The 22,590-nt window shown below is 35.2% G+C and overlaps 1 protein-coding gene across 2 annotated transcripts in view; it reads right to left on the bottom strand.

Annotated features, from left to right (window-relative positions):
- Positions 1-22,590, bottom strand: part of LOC111046349 — a 124,204-nt gene that overhangs the window by 85,475 nt on the left and 16,139 nt on the right. For both annotated transcript variants that reach the window (XM_039440728.1, XM_039440727.1), the window contains exons 2-7: positions 20,375-20,509; positions 15,603-15,780; positions 7,348-7,543; positions 6,976-7,027; positions 4,975-5,136; positions 2,953-3,100 (exon numbers count right to left, since the gene is read on the bottom strand). In XM_039440728.1, the coding sequence (XP_039296662.1) occupies positions 2,953-3,100; positions 4,975-5,136; positions 6,976-7,027; positions 7,348-7,543; positions 15,603-15,780; positions 20,375-20,509 (871 nt within the window). The remainder of the gene's footprint in view (positions 1-2,952; positions 3,101-4,974; positions 5,137-6,975; positions 7,028-7,347; positions 7,544-15,602; positions 15,781-20,374; positions 20,510-22,590) is intronic.

Here is a 22,590-nt window from a genome sequence, read left to right as displayed (position 1 = left end):
TCCTTAAAAAATTTTTTACTGTGTTTTTGAGGGGGCGCAACAGTCGAGACCAACGACATTCGAAGCCTACAACCGTAGAGGACTGTTTTACAGTCCTCTACGGTCGTAGGCTTCGACTGTCAGGAGTGTACGAAAATTAGAGTGGCCTAAACTGTCGCCTAACGCAGGCGAAATTTGAGGCCACTTTTTCAGGAATCCTCTGCCGTCGCAGGTCTCGACTGTCGGGGCTGTACAAAAATTAGAGTGGCCTCAACTGTCGCCTAACGCAGGCGATATTTGAGGCCACTTTTTCAGGAGTCCTCTACCGTCGCTGGCCTCGAATGTCGCCGGTGTCTACCGTCACTGGTCTCGACTGTCGCAGGACTCTTCTGTCGTTTGCCTCGTTTGAAATCGACCCGATTTGGCTAACCCTCCACCAAGGCGCCTCAAGTCAAGAAGATACTCGAGACTTGATGAGCAGGAGGAAATAAGAAGTGCGAAGGAGCTATGGAGACTGAGATGGTTGCAGGGAGAGGTCAGGAACAAAGGCCTTGCGGATGACCCTAATGACATTGATCCTGGCACCCAACTGAGACATGGTGAGTGGTGTGACCTTAACCGGTTCAGGACGCAGGTGAAAAGGTGTGCTGAGCTGATGACAGCATGGGAATACACCTCTGATCCTCTGTGCCAATGTGGACAAATTCAATCGATGAATCACCTAATATCTGAGGGTCCACAACATGGAGGGCTGACAGAAGTTCATTAAGCTGAAGAAGAGGCATGTCAGTGGCTCCAGAACTTACTAGATTCTATTAGTATCTAAAATATTAATTTTAAAATTATGTTTCTCCCAACTTTGACCTATGAATGGATATGCATATGAATATATATGATTATATTCTGTACAATCAAAATATTCCACATTGATGCCCAGTTCCAAGAAGCTCCGTGAAGATGATTCAAGAGTGAGCATCGTCATTATCGATAAATATTGTCATAGAAATCATAATCTATGTTCCACTATCGAACAGTTTGTTCCAACTACTTTGGCACTTGATACTTGAGTGAGGTCCACGTTATAATGACAGTGGAGAAAGATAGGAGAAAAACGTTGCCGATCCTCAGTCTTATCAATGACTATTTTAGGTATAAATTTGGTAGAAATCATTAGAGCAGTTTTCGAGCAAATCGCGAAAACCCCTCTTTTTGACAACATTTTCGCCATTTTAGCCACCATCTTGAATTGCATTTGATCCAAATTGTTCGTGTCGGATCCTTATATTGTAAGGACCTTAAGTTCCAACTTTCAAGTCATTCCGTTAATTGGGAGATTAGATATCGTGTACACATACACACACACACACACACACACACACACACACACACACACACACACACAAAACCAATATCAAAAAACCACTTTTTTGGACTCAGGGGACCTTGAAACGTATAGGAATCTAGTAATTGGCGTACCTTAATTTTTTTCGGAAAGCAATACTTTCCTTACCTATGGTAATAGGGCAAGGAAAGTAATACGCAAGAAATTATATTTTTCAATAAATTCATAATAGATTCTCATAACTAAAATAAAATATTTTGTTAATCAATTATTAATTCAACATTGTTGAAAGACGATCTGGCAACAGATCAAAACGAGAAAGAGGTAGCGCTATCCGCTCTGTTGCATGATGGACAAGGATAGTAGTATCGTTGCTAATCAAATACTGCCATTATAACGTGGACCTCACTATAGGGAAACACAAGCGTTAGCGCATGCGCTCTGTATTGAATAGAAGTTCCAACATTACATTGTTATGCTGTATATTGGCCACAAACACGATTTATATTATTAAAATAGAGGGGAGAACTGGCTTATACATGTAGGGGATGAGAAATTCACAATGACGCATCATCACGTCTCAACTATTCAACTGATTAACTTGAAATTTTCATTATAGATTCTTGATTTACCGAGGATTGTTATAGGCCTATTTTGAATTCTTTAAGATTTCACTAGGGCAAGTATCAAACTATACCTTTCGGAGCATAGGTTAGCCTACCTGCTAGAATATAATATATCAGTATTAGCATTCCAAGTGAGATCAAATATTGATAACATTTCCATACTCAGCTCATTTCAAATCAACAAAATCAGCTATTGGATAATATTTGCTCATCTATCAATACTCCACTAACACTACAGTAATGCGAACAAATTCTAAAAAATTGACTATTCTAAACAAAAATTAACAGCAGTTAAAATTACCCTGACATACACAACAACCTCAAAATACTCCACTATTCCCACAAAAGCGGAAAATTAAATGTACTGGAACAGTTTAAAATATACAAGTATACCAAACAACAGCCAAACAATATACTCAATGACCAAATCACCTTTTTTTCCCACACTCTGTTTGACAAACTCATTTAAATCCTCCTCCATTATTCGCCAAAACTCCTCTCCACCCCCACTCTGACCAAATTTCACCCTCATAACCTTAAACACTTCAATCTCTGTTTGGCTTGAAAATGTGCAATACCAGCAAGAAACGGACGTCGCCACATGAAACAATGTAAGTGTTTTTTCACTTTTAAGTTTTATTAAATACGATAGTAAAGTTAATATTACATCAGAAATATCAACAACTATCTTCTAAAGAAGGCAGTGGCAAGACAGAAAATCGGCACCTGGAATTCACCATATTACTAATATAATGTAGCCGATTATTTAAAATGCATTTCCATAACCGACTCGGTTATGAGAAAATACATTTTTACATGAAAAATACTGATTTTTACTGAAAATACATTTTCCAGTCCAATTTTACTTGTCATGAATTTCCACCGTCGTCGACACTACTTTTAAATTTAGCAATGGGTACTCTCGGATTGTGGAAATGCATGTTGAATAATCGGCTTCATTACACTGAGAATGATTCATAAAAATAGATTATTTGGCAATCTTACCTCACCAGACTCGCAAATTTGAACCTCCCTATCGATAATCATGAATCGTTTCCCAAACTCTTCTTGTGGAATAAGCGCATGATGTCCATCAAACTTTTGATAGCATTTGGGAAGGAATAATTCGGTATTGACAAATGAATTTTGACAGCTTGAAAAAAATAATAGAATTAGCAGTTGCCTACATATACACTAGAAATTGATGAGTGAGTAGCGGTCACATGGACCAAAAAACTTAAAACCATATCTAGAGTGACCCTAAATACTTTTGAACTAAAACCCCATTGAGGACCGGTTTCTGAGCTCGGGATTCAGCTAAGTTCTAAACTTTAAACAGCTGCAGTCAGAAAATTGGCTTTCCGAAGCAGGGCATAGTCGTAGACATAGTCAAAAGTCACGTTTAAATTAGATTTCGAGAAATTGGGAAATCGAACACAAAGTAAAATAAAGAGAAAATATTGTGAAGTTTCAGCTATTTTGAATTATTTGGGAATGTTTTATTCCATCAAGGAAAAAATTTCCAATTATAGAAATGAGGAAATAAAGAGTTATTTTGCTGCAACCATTCACTGCGACTACGCCACGTTTTGGAAAGCCAATTTTCTGACTCCAGCTGTTTAAAGTCTAGAACTTGCCTAAATCCCGGGCTCGGAAACCGGCCCTTTAAATTTTAGTCGTGACCCTTAGTTTCTCTAGCGGGAGTTGTGATCCTGGGACCTGAGTTTTTAGGGACCCAATTTTTCCATTATGAATAATATATTCATCATTTTTTTAGGACGAAAGTTATTTTCTACTATCTGATGATCAAGGAATGATTATTAATGCAAAGAGCACTCGTGCAGTGCAAAAATTGAATAGAATTATAGTTTTAAAATGTAAATTAGGGAGTACTTGCATTTTTGTAGAGTGAAAAAATAACATTTGGTTATTTCACATAAAGAGAACGAAGATATAGATAGTGAGGAAAACTGTCACCGCAATAGATCTTACATACAATACATCTTACTACCTTTTTGGTAGAGAGTTAGTGGGGAGGATATTTTTAATATTCTTCCCAAAGAATGGACATTGATATGTCTAAAGCTCCGCCAATTTATGTAGATGCATAACAATATGATTATTATCTATAGTTATTATATTACAAATTGCTTTTTCATATCATATACAGTTCAATAGTTATTTTCTTAGTCTATATTATGTAAATTCATCTATAACTTTGCTGTATTGTAAGCTATTGTATATAAGTGTATAAGCCAGTATATATTGTAATCTACATAAATAAAGTACTCAATCAATCAATCAATCAATCAATCAATACAACACTACTAGGAAGATGAAAACAAAAATAGAAGGTTGTAGTTCTAATGCTCAATAATCATTAGGCCCATTGAGGAGACATGAAATGTAGTAAATTGCCCAACTTGCAATTTACCTGGTCAGTTCAGCGCCATATTTAATTATTCCATAGGAACAATTTTGACAGATTCTGTACAGAAACTACGAACCTAGTTCCAGTAACAAGTTCCCGCGCCACAGTCGAAGCGTCGTAAATTGTAATAGTACCAATAATTAATTGGAAGAGCTCTCATTGGACGATTGAATTGTGGTCTGATTGCTTCTCTGCGATTGCGCTGATAGCTTTTTGTTTAGCATAGCATAACCATAGAATACATAACCAACAAAATTATGTTTGATAACCATCCATTGAATGATTTTTTCTCTATAGAATATTTGAGAGTAATGGGGTGAAAGAAATGCACACTTTTCTAGATGGTAAGTTTGTGGATAGCCTTTGTTCATTCACGCAGCCTGTAAACGACACATTTTGGTGTAAATCAAGTTTGTAAGTGCGCGCCAAAATCTTCAACGAAAAATTTTGAAATGGCGTTCCAGGCGAACATTTTGCATCAGAAACTTGATTGAACCATTTACTATTCAAACAAGAACAATTTACCACTTTTTCGTGTTCCCAGACCATGCCCATGATTATTTATTGAAGAATAACAATAGCAGTACAGTACTCACACATATTTCTTGTTAGGTTTGTCAATTGTAGATGGAGATGGTTCTATTCTGATTGAGGGTCCATTATCTGAAATGGAGGTGCTATTTTCCTGTACTGGTACGTCTTCTTCTAATTCGTCATCAACTGGCCGGGGTGAATTTTTTAAGATTTCCACTGCGAGACTGCAGGAATAATACAGAGTGTAGACATTTTCTCCTGATTATTATATATGAGCGCCTGAAGTTAAAATTTTGGGATGGATCATTTCGTATCCGGTGAGAGATAAATTCATGAAGTCGCGAGGATTGTTCATTGAATAAGAGGAAAAAACATTTTTTTAAAGTTTTTGAATTTCAAAGAAATTACAAGAAATAATTCGAAAACTTTGAGAAGAATGTTTCGCAATCACCATAAAAAAGTCAAACTCAGATTTGCATGGATATAATTATTTCTTACCGGATTTGGAATGGATTGTCCCAGAAATTTCAGGCACTCAGATCTTAAAAAGTAATGTTTATAGAAAATAGATACTGGGAAAACTTTCCTATTTTTATCACTTGATCACTTGAGTCTATGCCTATGCCTATGCCATATGCCTACATAATGAGAAACTTAGGCTAGTAAAATCTAAGAGCATCCATCTACAGCATTTACACTTGATCGAGCTAGGTGTAGCTGGGCACATATTGTATACATTAGTGTTTGCAATATTGAAATACTGATTTTTTAATATATTATTTTGGACAATGAGAGAAGTCCAGAACCAATTTTTTCATGCAAAATTGCTTTGTTCTAGATACAAAGTGGCTCGAAAACCTTGTATTTTCGTTTCATTTCTCAGTTTTCAGCTATTTCTGCAAAATCCAGTCATCAGACAGAAAATTTGCTCATGCCCTTTTTTTAGATTATGAAATTCTAGATAGAATGAGGTAATTCAGAACGTTTTATCTCCAATGGGAACATAGTTATGATTTTTAAAAATGGGTAAAAATTGAAAAAAAAACTTTGATAAATTTAATCAACAATATCTCCCGATTGTTACCATTTAGATGTAAAACCAAATCCCTCTGATCGTGATTTTGTACTCTACAATCTGAGACCAGGTAGAGCGCTCCATCTCATATAGATTTTCAGGTCCACCTGACAACAATGCTCCTTGCATTGTGGAAAACACCTATTTTCAGCTTCAACCATTATCACCAACTTATTTTCACATTATCACAACGTATTTCACAGTGGAAAGTACACGTCAAGGATCAAAATTTCAAACACTTATAACTTCTGACACAATGCTCGGATCTCATCCAACTACACTTTTCATTCTTCTCGGCTCATCAAGACGATTCAAAATCAAGCATGATAAGTAAAATTTGGTCGAATAATAGATAATTTATTGTTGAGTGTACTCAAGCCCGTGAGTGCACTTATTCCCATATCAACACGCAAATGTGAAATCACATTTCAGTCAAACCTGAGTAGCAAATTAGAGCATAAACGGTCAATTAGTCTTTTTAAAAACTGAGAAAAGGCAGAAAAAATGCTGAAAAATGGAACCCCTAGATTTTGGGCATATCTTTGGCTTTATTCCAAAACCCTTTGAATTAAAAATTGTCTTATTCTAGTTGACTTTCTGGAACAAATCCACTGTTTGTTCTTCGAAAAGCTGAGATGACTCAAAAATACTAGAAAACCTTGAAGAATACTTGAAGATCATGTTGTAACATGAGTCTAGGCTTGCAAGTTTGTGTTGCATGCTGCAAGTCGAAAATTGCATGCTGCAAGTTGGGAGTTGATAGTTGCAAGCTGCAAGTTGAGAGTTGCAAGCTGCAAGTTGCAAGCTGCAAGTTGCAAGCTGCAATTAGCAAGTTGAAAGTTGCAAGCTGCAAGTTGAAAGTTGCAAACTGGAAGTTGAAAGTTGAGAGATGTTGTTCACTCATTATAATCATATCATATTTTGTCATTGTTTGAATGAATGAGTATGCAGTTAATAATCGATAAATTAGTATTTATATGAAACTCACTCTGGAATATGTGATATTTCCTCTGTTTCTTGCTCATATCTCCAATCATCCACTGTGAAAGAAATCAAATGATTATTCATTCATCTTTGATTTTGTAGGCTTCTCATTTTTAGTGCAAAAAACGTTTTGCTGACAATGCAAATATTTATTATTATAACTTAACTAAATTTCAGTTTTGATAAAAGCTATTGTGATTTCGTTTTCATAGTAAGAAACTGTATTTTGTATTCCATGATTGTAGATTCTATTTCGATTTGAATATTCTGTAATAACTTTTATCTTGTACAAGAATTACGATTCTCCCATATTTTCCATGTCATGCTCTCTATTGTAATATAATATTAAACGACTTGAATGTTTGGATCTACTTACGACACTTAAACGGGAATGAATATGTATTGTTAACAACATCTTTTGCAACACACAGTCGTTCAACAACTTTTACACGGTCAACATCAAATTTTTGCAAAAAGACATCAACTCCTTCCTCATATCTTATGTTGTAGATATCCTTGATGCTGATTATAACTGTATTAATCGACACAAATTCATCGGTCAAGTCAGGCCTCTGTCAAAGAGAAAAGAATTTGAATTAAGATGATGATAATATTCATCAATGTGCAAAACTAACAGCAATCATTGAAAGATACAGATTGAAGTGGACAAATCACCTGCGCTGTATGCCACCAACTCGTCTTCCACTACAAGCTTGGAAGTTGCAGTTGGATGGGAAAAGGGACGTCGGAAGACCGAGGAAGCGGTGGACACCGGAACAGGCTTTACAAGCCTGGTCCATGATGGATGATGATATATATATCGTATTGCTTGAAGTTGAAGGTGCATATATATTTTGTCGATCATGATCTGAATCTATAATTACAAAGAAATGTCTAGGTTTTCTACCCACGCCTTAGCGTGGTCCGTCATATTGAAAATATCTTCAAATGTTCCATTGAAGGTGTAACAAAATGTTACATGCACAACTAATATCTAGTAATTTATCTTGTTATTCTGGAATTATTTCCAACAAACAACTACCTCACTCTAATTTTATTATAAGTTAGAATGAGACAGAGCTTGTTTGTCAGTTTTAAAGATATTCATTATTTTACTTGCATTTTCTGTTTGATAGTAGCCTTTGTGCGTTCTCCTTTTTCTGTCCTTGTCCTTTATAATGAATTTTCAATAGCATTTCTCTTTCACTTTCTCCCTTCCTCTTCGATTTTATTCTCGCAGAATATTGTCAGTTACGTAGGCCTTCTGACCAAGATTATCGTGCCTCTGCTTTGCTCATTTAGTCTGTCCTGAATCATGGTACGATTCAGACGTATTCGGTGGAATTAGTTTTTTTTAGGGAGAATTCTCTCCTATTTCTTTAAAAATGTAAAAAGTAAATATCTTTATTAATTACTAAATGAAAATGGTAGTCAGTCTGTGAAAGTTTCCTCCTTTTTTAGTTTTCTTCATATGTTAAAATACCACAGTCATTAGTAAAACAGAAATGTAAAATCTTCAAATTTGCGACCAAATCCGCTTTAAAAAGGTAATTAGATTTATTGTATTTCTTTATATTGTTCAAATTATATTTTTTGTATCATATTTGAGTATATAATGTTAGAATTTTCAAAATATAATGGGACGATTTAAGTTACTCAAGTTTCTATCAACATAAATTATAATTCAAATTATTAAATCCTAATTTGTTGGAATCTAATGTTTTTGGTAATATTCGAATTATTTCTTTTGAACTTACAATGATGGATTTTAGTTCTGAATAATGTAATTTTCATTAATCTTATTTTATGACTTATGTTTTAAATTGTTACTATCGAATCTTTTTTTGAGTTTTCTGTTCATCAGCGAACAGGATAATTAGTAATATTATGAGTAAATTAAGTTGGTTTATATTGTTTTATCCTAACAGCGGTCCAACCTTAACCAGTAAAAATCGTTACAAAGGCTCTGGGGCATGCATTTATTATGTGGTCGATGTTCTGCACAGCAGCACCTCAGTCACAAGCTGGAGAATCAACCCATCCCCATTTGTGTAGCAGGTCAGCACATCTGCCATACCCAGTAATTAGGCAATTTCGAAGAAGCCAGGTGTGGCGTGGTAGCTCAAAAACATTGAGTCCCAGTGTTGGATCCTCAGGCTTGAAAGGTGCTCTAAAAATACATTCCTCCCACTCTCTTTTCCTGTTGCCTGATTGGCTGAATGAGCAGTCTAATAGCTCTTTAGCTAACTGCCAAGGGGGCTTTCTTGAAGGAAGTCTTCCTTTGTGTGCTTCTATATATTGATGAATGGGGAGATGTGGTTTTCCCTACAGAATTGACCATGTTCTCAGTAAAGCACTCATTCTCCTTATGTGTGAGTGGACAATGTTGCTTAGAACCGGCAGCCATTCCACTGAAGTAGACTTCAAGGTACCAGTTATTATACACATTGCCCTGCGCAGCTGAGTGTCAACTTCGTTGGTATTGCTACTCCTAGCCCATACTGCACTGCAATATTCACCAGGTGCAAAGACAAGTGATATGATGATGATAATATTCATTCGTTTCCACTATCAATCTGAACATCCAATTGAAAATAAGAAAAACTTCTTGGTATCAATACTTTTGTTTTGTTATTCACCAGCACCAAATTTTAACAGTTGAATTTTTTACAATAATCTGGCAGCTATTCTGTAGAAATTCATTCTATTCTGGTGAAACAATTTTGTAGGAATAGTCAAACCTATCACTTTACCGATCACCCATAATCATCTGTTCAATTCATTATCAATAGAAATTAAGGCATTAGTTACATTCTCTGAAAGGAAATTGAAAACTGCACTGTGAGCTGAAAGTTTATATAACATACAGGAATTTTATGTATTATTATTATTAAACGGAAATCCAAATTGAATGCTGTACAGTAATTCACCCCGAAAACTTATGCTTCTGCAAATATTGACAACAGCTGGATGGAAATTCGATGAGCGCTACTATTCAAAAATTATTTGTCAGACCGGGAAAGTTTTGAAATAGTAGCGCTCATCGAATTTCCATCTAGCTGTTTACTCTGTTGTCAATATTCGCAGTAGGAGAAGTCTTTGGGGTGAATTATAGCATTTAATTTGGGATTTCGTTTATTCATTCATTAGCATTCGATTACTTGCAATATCTCAGTAATTTCCAATTTTATGTAATTGACTGGACCAAATATTTGTAGGCTGATATTATTATTTTGTATGTATTAATTGTATTACTTATTATCTAGTACCCATTTTTGACATTTATTGATGCATTGTAACAATGTCTTGAGCCACAAATGGCGACCATATGCTCTCCTGAAATTGAAAAATCGTAGATTTCTGTTATTTGTTGTAACACATGCTCTGAACATATTGTATTGTGAGAAAATGGATGCTCGATAGCTGAAATAATGGGAAAAAAACCATTTCTCAAAACTATTGAGAGAATAGCCTACTTAGCCAGACGACATGGATCATTATGCTTTTCATATTAGTTTGAAACAGAATCAATTCTTTCCTAGAAATTTGCCAACAATATTCTCAACGTTATTCACAGGCATGCTTACAATAGAAACCATATGGCCCAATGTGTTTTGTGTTAACCCTTGTATCTAGCAATAGCATAAGTTGATGGCAGGTATATGTAGATGGTGTATAGCAATATAGATATATAGTGAGGAGAGTAGTAGAATATAGATATTATTCAGTTTACAATGTAACAACATGGTTAGCATATGCTACAATTTTACCATGAGGTTAGCATAATGAATATTATTGAAGCAATTATTTGAATAAACATGATATAATTATGTAGATGTCTTAATAAAAATTAGGTCATAAAGTAGATGAGGCTATGTATAAAGTATTCAAAAAATATATGTTGTACTTCTTTTTCTTTTGGTTCCTTTTCCTATTGGAGGTTGGAAATCATCACGGCAATTTTCACTTTATTGATTGCAGCCTTGAATAGTTCCCTTGAGTTGCAGCCATACCATTCTCTTAAATTAGGCAGCCAGGATATCCTTCTTCTTCCCACACTCCTCTTTCCCATGATCCTTCCTTGCAATATAAGTCTCAACAGCTCATACTTTTCACCCCTCATTACATGACCCAAATATTGCAATTTTCTTCTCTTTATGGTCGCAACAACTTCACATCCCTTTGCCATCATTAACATTACATCCCTATTTGTCACTTTTCTTGTCCATGGTATTCTCCACATCCTTCTATAGCACCACATTTCAAATGTCTCGATGTTTTTGAGGTTTGACTTTTTTAAAGTCCATGCTTTCATGCCGTACAGCAATGTAGAAAACACATAACAACGCAGCATTCGTATTCTAAGTTCTAGTTTAATATCTCGGCTACACAGAAATCTTTTCATTTTTATAAACACCTGTCGTGCTATTTCCACTCGTCCTTTGATCTCCCCAGTCTGATCGTTCACTTCAGTAATCCATGCTCCAAGATACTTATATGCTGTGACTCTCTCAATAGGTGTATTGACCACTACAATATTAATTGGCACTCTCTGCTTTTTCGAGACGATCATGCACTTGGTTTTCTTAAGATTCAGCTTCAACCCATAGTAATTGCTGTAGTTATTCACATTTTCCAGTAATTGCTGCAACTCATTCTCACTTCCCGCTATCAGAAGTGTGTCATCTGCATAGCGTAAATTATTAATAGTTACTCCATTTATGGAGAGACCAACATTTTGCTCCATTAAAGCTTCTTGACAAATGGCTTCACTGTAAACATTCAAGGACACATCCCTGACGAACACCACGACAAATCTTCATCTCCCCAGTCATCTCATTCTCAACTCTGATCTTTGCTGTTTGATTCCAGTATAAATTATTGGTAATTATGTTAATATCGCTACTGTCAATATTTTTACCTTTGAGAATTTCATACAGTTTGTCATGCCGTACCTTATCAAAGGCTTTTTCATAATCAATAAAACACATATAAAGATCCATATTTACATCCAGGCATCTTTGCATCAATACACTTACTCCAAACAATGCTTCTCTTGTGCCAAGGCCACTTCGAAAACCCAGTTGTGTGTCACTCATATCAGCCTCTAACTTATTAAAAAATTTTTTATGAATGATTTAGAGGAATACCTTTAGGGTGTGACTCATCAAGGCTATAGTTCTATGCTCAGCACATTCCTGATCATTATAAAGTCTATTTGATTTCTGACAATATTGGATTCTTTATCTTGGGGTGATTTCCATGTATATATCCTGCGATTTGGCATTCAAACATTGTATTCATTATTACCAAATCATTACTCTGACAAAATTCTACCAAACGTTCCCCACGCTCATTCCGTGAACCCAGACCATACTCACCAGTACATCCGTCTGTCTTCAACTTACCAACTTTTTCATTGAAATCCCCCATTATCATGGTGACCTCTCCCTTTTTGCTAGACTTTAATACTTCTCCCAGTTGGTGATAGAAATCTTCAATTTCATCATCTTCTTTATCCGCAGTTGGCGCATAAGCTTGGATAATATTAATCTTTCCCTTACATGACTCTATTTGCAACATTACAATCCGGTCAGAATATGGAACAAAACTTGTCACTGATTTATTGACCTGCTTATCTACTATAATACCAACGCCATACCTGTGTGCATTGTCATCATTTCCAGAATAATATAATATTTTATTTTTACATGCACACCTACCAGAGCCAGGCCATTGAACGTCACTGACACCGAGTACATTCACTCTCAGTCTTTCCATCTCTATTATCACATTATCAAGCTTCCCTGCCGCATACAAACTCCTTACATTCCACGTAGCAACTCTCATTGGTGCTACACTCTTCACAACATTGTTCGCTGCCGTTCCCCCCGGAGATCCGAATGGGGAACTTATTACTCCGGAAAATTTAGTATTGAACACTGCCATGATGAGTCCTACAAAGGACACCTAAATGGTTCTTTAATACAGTGGTTTCCCGTTGTCTTCTGTATCCTTATGCCGTTGATCAAATATGATTCCTCCGCCTTTAAGAGCAATCTCTTACTCTATGGACAAAAGAGTGCCCAGATTTTTCCAGTCTCCTCCACCCGAAGCTGTTGGACTGCAAGAAACGGATCATTTATACCGACAATCATTCGGTTGTAGTCGCTCAATCTGAGACAGGCACTACATGATATGTTGAACAATGAATTATAATTTAATAATAATTATTATAAGCTAAGAAGCTAGTTGAATCCAGATTCTTAGGCTAAGTGTAAATTTGTAAATAGAATTAGGTATGTTTGATTGAAACATGTTGACAATTAGTATAGAGTTATTCAATTTATTTCCACATGAAATTACAAATTTATACAATGAGTATGAGAAACCTGCTCAATTAATAAGTATCTTATTAATTTGATTTATTCAATTCAATTGTAATGATGTAATGTATGAAATTGCATTTTGTTATGTATTTATTATTAATGTATTTTCCATATTGGATTTATAAGACTTATTACTGTATTAATCAAATTCGATGAGTATGTATTCAATTGTCAGTATCCAAACTTTAAAGTTTAAATATTGGTGAATGTATGTATACTTTCCTTTAATGATGAAGGGAAGCCATAGTTCAAAATGATATATCATAATAACATTAAAGTGAATTTAAATTGATATTGAATTCAGTTTGCAAGCTGAATATTAGGCTGAAGAATTTGAGTGTAGGCGGAGCTAGAGGGCAAAGGGTGATGAGGGGTGGAAAATCGTGGTGCTAGTATATAAGCAGGCAGACCATGTCTTGCGAGGTTAGTTGCTTTTAGTTGCTCTTAGTCTCTTGGATTTTGGATGGTGTTCAGTGTAGGAGTGATTTTTTTGTTTCAGACTTCAATTACACTATAGGGAGTTGACTGAGCCAGGTAGAGTTTATATTGAGAATTTTCAATTTTCCTTATTTCAAATCCACACACCCCACCCTAAAAGCCCAAATAAGTATATCAATTACATAGCATCAAAGTAAACAGCAAATTAATTATTACGTCTTCCATACAAATCTGTAGGTACAGTTTCAATCAAACTTCTGTGAGCTTACAGTTGAAATTTTCTTCCAAGCACAAATAGGCTGAAGCAAGGCTCGCCTATCACAATCATTCTTTGAAATTTATCAATTCTTTTATTTTTGACCATAATCGTATTTTTACTAGAGGTGTTCAATTTTTGATTTTATTTCACTCTTTAAGTAACCTGATAATAGGAACTCTCTGTTAAATTTTATTGTGTGAAATTAAACTTGAACTTTGGTATTTTCTAAAACTCAATCATCTTGTATATTTATTTCTAATCGCTACTATATTTTTGATCAATTTTTTATAAATTCATCTCAATTTAAAGTTTATAAATAAATTCATAATTAACCTTTGTTTTGCCTTTCACTTCATACATTTCCTTACACACGACCCTGATCTATATATCTCTTTTTATCTTTTCCTTCTATACTATTATTACTTCTGTGAGTGAAGTTATATAGTACAGTGTATTTTTTTATCAATTCATAGTAATTGATTGGCGCCGGGCAAAATTCTGTATAGAGTGAGGGAGTTTGAAACCCACTCTAAACAAAAACCACAGTGGGAAAGAGTTCAGTCTATGATAATAAGGATTCTTATTCCATTTTTTATTCTTCTTCTTGAGAGGCTATGGGCTAAAAATATCAATTTTGGCTCTTTTTTTTGAAAAAAGAATAAAATTTTCAACCCACTCAGCCTATCAATACTTCTCTTCCATACTCAAGCGGTAATAATGAAATAATATTGAGAGACCTGGCTGACTCAGGTCTGTTGTCAGAGTTTTCAGGTCGCAACTGATCAATTTCAGAGCCTTGACATCACCTAACGACTGCTTTTTACAAATGGAAATTACTGAGATATTGCGATTATTCGAATGCCAATGAATTGATTATTATTAAACGAGAATCCAAATTAAATGCTGTGATTCACCTAGAAAACTTCTCCTACTGCAAATATTGACAACAGGGCAAACAGCTAGATGGAAATTTGATGAGCGCTACTATTCAAAATTATTCGTCAGCCCGGGAATCGAACCAAGTAGGCTACCTCCTAATTGCCGGTCCGGAATGCTTACCCTTACACCAAACTGACAATCTCTGGATAGCGGCGCTCATTTTATAGGAAGCCATAGCGGCCAGCCAGTCTATAGATGGAGATTACTGAGATATTGCAATTATTCAAATGCTAATGAATTATTATTATTATTAAACGGAGATCCAAATTGAATGATGTGATTTTTAGGCAGCTGTTTTAGACTGCTTTTCAGACAGCCTGGACCGACGACTTAAGGTGTCAATACTGAAGCGGTATTGATAGGCTACTTTTGTTTTGATCCGATACAAAGTACGGGTTTTGATACTCTTAAGGCATCGTAACAACCCTACAAAAACTACACTGAGAACAGTTCCCCCTCCAGCACTTCCCTGATGCTGACTACTCTACTCCGGCCTTCCCTAGACGCTGACTGAGACAAGCCAGGTACAAGACAAGACATTGCAACCCTGGAATTCGAGAAGAGGAAGATGTCTGTCAAATCTACTCAGATAAGTTAGTTACTTACCCCTTCTGGTTTACACAACCAAGCACGACGGTAGACTGTCAAGAAATAATCTGATAGTTTAACTTTCTTGGTTTCTGCAATCTTGCTTATTCCCATTCCATAGTCATCCTCATAGTATTCGTCTGGAATTTTATGGATTCCCAGTTTGAAGTAATCTTGATTTCCTCCTGGGGTACATCTTTGAAAGCAGAAAAATTCAAAAGTAATGTATATACAGTAGTTAGTTGACCGAGCAAAGTGAGGTCTAAGATTCAAGTCGACGGTTTTGCATTTCTCTTTATGTATAACTTATATTTTTGTTTATATTCATGTTTCTATGCTCCACATTTACAGCGAAACGCAGCAATAGATTTTTACTTTCCTTGCCCTATTACCATAGGTAAGGAAAGTATTGCTTTCCGAAAAAATTAAGGTACCTCAATTTGTAAATTTCTATACGTTTCAAGATCCCCTGAGACCGAAAAAGTTATTTTCGGGTATTGGTCTGTGTGTGTGGTGTGTGTGTGTGTGTGTGGTGTGTTGGTGTGTGGTGTGTGTGTGTATGAGTGTCTGTACTGTATGTGTGTCTGTGTACACGATATCTCATCTCCAAATTGACGGAATGAATTGAAACTTGGAACTCAAGGTCCTTACAATAAAAGGATCCGACACGAACAGTTTCGATCAAATTCAATTGAAGATGGTGGCTAAAATGGCGGAAATATTGTCAAAAACAGGGTTTTCGCGATTTTCTCGGAAACGGCTCCAACGATTCTGATCATTTAATACCTAGACTAGTCATGGATGAGCTCTATCAACTGCCACAGGTCTCATATATGTAAAAATTTCAGGAGCTCCGCCCCATCTATGCAAAGTTTGATTTTAGATTCCCAATTATCAGCCCTCATATACAATTTAAACAACAAATTTCAAGTGGAAAAGATGGAGCATGTAAATCTCTGCAATTAATCTCCAGTAACGTTTTCACCTAAAATTGAAAATAAGCTTGAAATTCGAGAAAATGTGATTATTAAATCGCAAACTGTCGAAAAGTGTTGGTTTTATTAAATCAATCATTACGAAGAGATAGCAGACCTCGTGTGTCTTCAGATACAATTTGAACAACAAATTTCAAGTGGAAAAGATGGAGCATGTAAATCTCTGCAATTAATCTCCAGTAACTTTTTCACCTAAAATTGAAAATAGAGAATAGAGAATAGCTTGAAATTCGAGAAAATGTGATTATTAAATCGCAAACTGTTGAAAAGTGTTGGTTCTATTAAATCAATCATTACGAAGAGATAGCAGACCTCGTGTGTCTTCAGATACAATTTGAACAAAAAATGTTTATTGGAAAAGATTAAGCATGAAAATCTCTACAATTAGTGTTCAGTAGCATTTTCACCTAAAATTGGAAATGAGCTCGAAATTCGAGAAAATGTTATTATTTCAATAATTACAAACTGTTGGCAACTGTTGATTCTATTAGATCATTCACTATGAAGAGATAGTGTGTCTCCAGCCTTATTGTCCTGTCACCAGCTGGCTTGGATCTTTGAATAGTAGTAGACTTGAGATGCGCGTGAACACTAGCGTCAGGTGATCAATTTTCATAATGGCAAGGAAAGTTGTGAGAGTGCGCCACACCAGATTTTTATGTTTGTTTTTGAATAATTACACGTCGACGTATACATCAGGTTTTTTGAAATTTTTCATTTCAAGGATAATACAAAAGGAAAAGGAGTCTCCTTCGAACGCCAATATTACCGTAAAAATCAGACTTTAGAAATATACATTATAAATTAGCTGTCGATTGGATTATAGATTGCATGCAAGGACGCATGCAATTTAATATCTCAATGTAATTTGGTGAAAAAACAGCTGTTGTGTGGATTATTAATTGCATGCATGCAATGAGTGAACTTAAAGTAGCTTAGTATTTTCTTTCGACTTTTCTCTGATTTCAACTCGGTAAGCTTTTGATAATAGTAGCAGAGCTTTTCGCATCAAATTATTAGCATTGTCGATACAACAACCCAAACAGCCATTAGTCGTTTATTTACCGATATCTCTCCGACAAGACAGGACAGGACATAATTCACCCTGATGGACATTATTAGAGAAGACTGTGGTTTATAACTGCGCGAAGTCTACTGTTCACAGAACTACCAATTATACAGGTTTGGTGAAAATTATGGAAACAGCTTGATATCTTGACTGGTATTTGATGATATTTGATATTTTCTATATTTTGGGTTCTATTGTGGATCCTATTTGAATTGAAAGAATAAAATTTTTTCTCATTATGCAGAATTGAAAATTATAAAATTATGCAAAGGATTTTGAATTCACCAAGGATAGTTATAGACCTATATTCCTTTTCATTAACTAGTAGTTCTGTAAACAGCAGACCTCACGCAGTTTTCTCATCCACAAGTATCTGATGTCACCTGTTCAAAATGTTTACAAACTCAATTCACGTTTGAATTTGTATTCGATATGATAATAAATTCATCTAGTTTCGTGATAATCTTTCATCTAGTGAAAATATTTGAAAAAATATTTTTTCAATCAAAAATATTTTAATTCCTTCAGCATGATTTGGTTCATTCCATTATTCTAATCACCTATCAAATTCGTTTCTTTAAATATGAAAAATATTGATACTGATGGGCACGCATAGTTGAACGAACGAAGTGAGGTCTATGTTTTGTTCATTGTACGTACTCGGATTCTCTTCTTCTGCATGTATGTAACGCATTTACGGCCAAACGCGTTGATAGAATTCTATGAGATTTGGCAGAAATATTCCTATTTTAACTGCGCGTCGATGTATACACAAAGTTTTTGAAATTCGCATTTCAAGGATAATATGGAAGGAGAAGGAATTTCCTCCATACTCTGATATTACTATATATATCGTCCACACTGAAGATACCATTGATCAGACTATAGAATTATTCATAATCAATCAGCTGACAAGTGGATTATTCATTGCATGCATCACACAGATGTCTGGAGAGTCCGTAAGCAGATACTTGTAGGTGAGAAAACTGCGTGAGGTCTACTGTTCACATAATGAAAATGAAAATGGAAATGAAAATGTTTTATTGGCAGAAATATAAAATTACAACAACTTAGAAATACATAATTGGAGCAATACAAATGTTACAACATGGAGAAATACTATTACAAAATAAAATGCAATGCCAATTGAGTATTTGCATATTCGAGGTACTAAACCTGTTTGAGATGGTGTTATAAAATTGATTGCAAACTAGAAGAATCACAGAACTACTAGTAATACTATGGCTGAAAAACAAATATTGACCTTATAGAAGAAGAAAGGGCTTCTCCAGAAAACTGTGTGATGCATGCAATGAATAATCCACTTGTCAGCTGATTGAATATGAATAATTCTATTGTCCGATTGATTTATTATAACTTCAGAGAAAATGATAATAGTGATATCGGAGTATCCATGGAGGAGTTCCTTTTCTTTTCATAGTATCCTTTAAATGCAATTTTTGAAAAAACCTTGTGTATACATGGATGGGCAGTTGAAAAAGGAATATTCCAGAAAGAAGAAGAAGAGAAGAAGAAGAAGAGAAGAAGAAGAAGAAGAAGAGAAGAGAAGAAGAAGAAAGAAGAAGAAGAAAGAAGAAGAAGAAGAAAGAAGAAGAAGAAAGAAGAAAGAAGAAAGAAGAAGAAAGAAGAAGAAGAGAAGAAGAAGAAAGAAGAAAGAAGAAGAAGAAGAAAGAAGAAGAAGAGAAGAAGAAGAAAGAAGAAAGAAGAAGAAAGAAGAAAGAAGAAGAAGAAAGAAGAAGAAGAAGAGAAGAAGAAGAAGAAGAAGAAAGAAGAAAGAAGAAGAAGAAGAAGAAGAAGAAGAAGAAGAAAGAAGAAGAAAGAAGAAGAAGAAGAAGAAGAAGAAGAAGAAGAAGAAGAAGAAGAAGAAGAAGAAGAAGAAGAAGAAAGAAGAAGAATGGAAGCAAATTCATTTTTAGTCTGTGATTCAAAGTTCAATGATAAAAGCCCATGAAATGAGAGTGCAATAATACAGCAAATAGTTGCGCACTTGAAAAACTGCGTGAGCTCGATTCCTATCTGAATTTTTCTTAATTGCTCAGTTTTTCCAGCTCCAATTAAGATTATACAGTATACACATAGTTTTTACTAAATAACAAATCATAATTATTTTCCAATGATTTTTCCATTAATGTCAAGTCAATTTGATAGGATAATACTTCTAATTTCCCGCATGGAACATTGAAACTATCATTTAGGGCGGTTTCTGTGCTCGGGATTCAGGTAAGGTAACTCATAACCAGTCCAATATTGTCAGATTGGCAAGTTGAGGAAGGTTTCTAAACAAGATTTGAGTTTTGTTACTTTATTAAGTTAGCACCAAGTTGAAGAACTTATCTCTACTATAATAAAGTAAAAAACTGGCTTATACAGGCACGGGATAGGAAAATTATGTTTGACACGCATCATCACGACCTATGAACTACTGGACTGATTAACTTGCAAATTCGCATATAATTTCTCAATTCACCGAGGATGCTTATAGGCCTATTTGAACTGTTCAAGATTCCACTCAGTCAAGTTTTCAGTTTGTCAAGTTTTAAAACTGACCCTCACGGAGCACGGGTTACCTGCTAGTGTGAGATATTGCAAGTTGATCAGTCCATTAGTTCATTCGAGATGATACATCATTTGCCATCTCCTATCCTGTTCACATATTAACCAAAAAACTTTCCTAAAGATTTTTTTTAAAGTTTGATAATACTCACCGTATTCCAAAGAAAGCAATCGTTGGCATAACGTCGTGGAAGGAACGGACTGGATATAATGAGCCAATAAGAAGGCGGTCCCCTCTTGAACCTGTTTGCTTTGACTGATATTTTGCGAGAACTTCAAATGAACATCTGAAACAGTATTCTGTCTTGTAAATCTTCTGTTAATAATACTGTTATCCCACTAATAATACTGGAATGGTGATATCGGAAAGGAATAATACAGAGTGTTCTGGAAAAGGTGCTCATAAGTCAGTGGGTGATTCCTCACATCAAAAGAAAGAAAAGAGTTCTGATTAACATAGGTCCAGAAATGCCTGGTTACCATAAGTTATACAGGGTAAACGATTTCGTCTGAACTCAGTTCCACTGCCCTACGGGTATTTCTTGGCTGTTAATTAAGATGTACAAGTTAGCGTACTTCATGTAAAATGAACTGAGAAATCAAATAAAACCGTTTACAGACCGTTAGCTACAGTAATATTAGTTTTCCTACAGTTACGTTGAAAAGTGGCCATTGCTGCACTGATTACAGAACGCAAAGAATCACTTTTCCGCTCTAGTGCGGGAAAAATTTTTCTGCACTCCAGATTTGCAACATGGCAACGCAAAATACTTAGTAGGTTATATGGAGCAACAGTGCAGCAAAATCAAAATGAAGTTGGTAACAGTGACTGCTGTGGCTGCTATAGTGAGCAGAGGTGCAACCAAGCACAACGCGCTAATTATTATTCATTATATATTATAACCAACGACAACGAGGACTTTAGGATTTTAGGATTAAGGTTTTTATCAATAATAAAATTACACAGAAAAACATTTGATGCATTTCAGGCAATTTTACCCATAATTACCCACTTTTCATATTCAATGGTAACTGTAGGAAAAACTTAATGTGAAATACGTGCGCAAAGTTCCTCTGCTGCACTCAAGAAACCATTCCGCCCTCGCCTACGGCTCGGGCGTAAACGTTTCTTTCGGTGCAGCAAACTGACACTTTGCGCACTAGTTGCACAAATAACTATAAGAGAGCTTAACAGATTTTCTCTATTTTTCATGTTTTTTCTAATTAATTGAGGATTATTTTTTTAAGGTTGCGTTTGTCTATTATATACTTATTCTAAATCTTTCTCTTCAAAATTAAATTTTCTACAAGTTTTGTGGAGAATTATTTTGTGTTCATTTTACATTTAACATAGTAAATCTGCTTCAAACCTTAAAGGAACATCTTTTTTGACCTAGTTCCACGTATTTCGTCACAAATCATAACCCTACAGAGACACACTGGGGTGTTTCACTCCCCGGGGATTCTTTGTCTGTTCTGCAGTTGACAATATCAAAAAGATAAGAATTTTTGCTCAGTCTAAATTAGGTTTGAAGCATTGTCAACTACTCTCCACCACTTCCAGTCAGTAATAACATTCTACAAGGTCACCAGCTCATCTTGTTCTTCGTTTGGGGTGTCTAACATCCCGGATTGTCTTTTACGTAGGACTTTTATTCAATACTTTTTTACAAAGATTTAATTGTATTGACAACTATGAATGTGGTATGGGATGATGGATCGGATTGGAATAAATGATATGATTCTCTACAACTTGAGGTTCAAAACAATAAAATGAAGAGACGTGAGTTTTTGATGAAGTTGTCATTGGCAATGATCAAGCCATTCCTCCAAACCAGATTAGGAGCTCCAACAGACAGGCGGAACATAAATACTTCTAAAATTAGTATAAGTATTGATAATCACTGCTTTACTTTCGAATTCTGTATGCACTTGGAACAAGAATGATCAAGAAATGATGAAGTATGGGCTAAGTAATTTTTTCTCTATATTTTTCAAAGAAACAAGCAGAATAAAATTGGGGTGTTCAACACCCCAGTGTGTCTACTGTGTTAGCATAAAGAAAGTGTGTCTCTGTAGGGTTAGAAATTACTGTAGCTAACAGTCTGGAAACGATTTATTCAATTTTTCAGTTCATTTTACATAAAGTACGCTGAAATTAACAGCCAACAAATACCAGTAGTGCAGGGGAACTGAAATTCAGACGAAATCTTTCTCCTGTATAACTTGGTAACTAAGCATTTTCGGACCTATGTTAATGAGAACTTTTTTCTTTCTTTTGATGTTAGGAATCACCCTCTGGCTTATGGGCACATTTTTCCAGAAAAGTCTGTACGCAGAATTAGTGGAGGTTATAGAAACATCAAGA

Source organism: Nilaparvata lugens, chromosome 14 (genome assembly GCF_014356525.2).
Source record: "Nilaparvata lugens isolate BPH chromosome 14, ASM1435652v1, whole genome shotgun sequence".
Lineage (NCBI taxonomy): Eukaryota > Metazoa > Arthropoda > Insecta > Hemiptera > Delphacidae > Nilaparvata > Nilaparvata lugens.
Note: the sequence above shows the minus strand (reverse complement) of the source record. Positions and strands in the feature narration are given on the sequence as shown.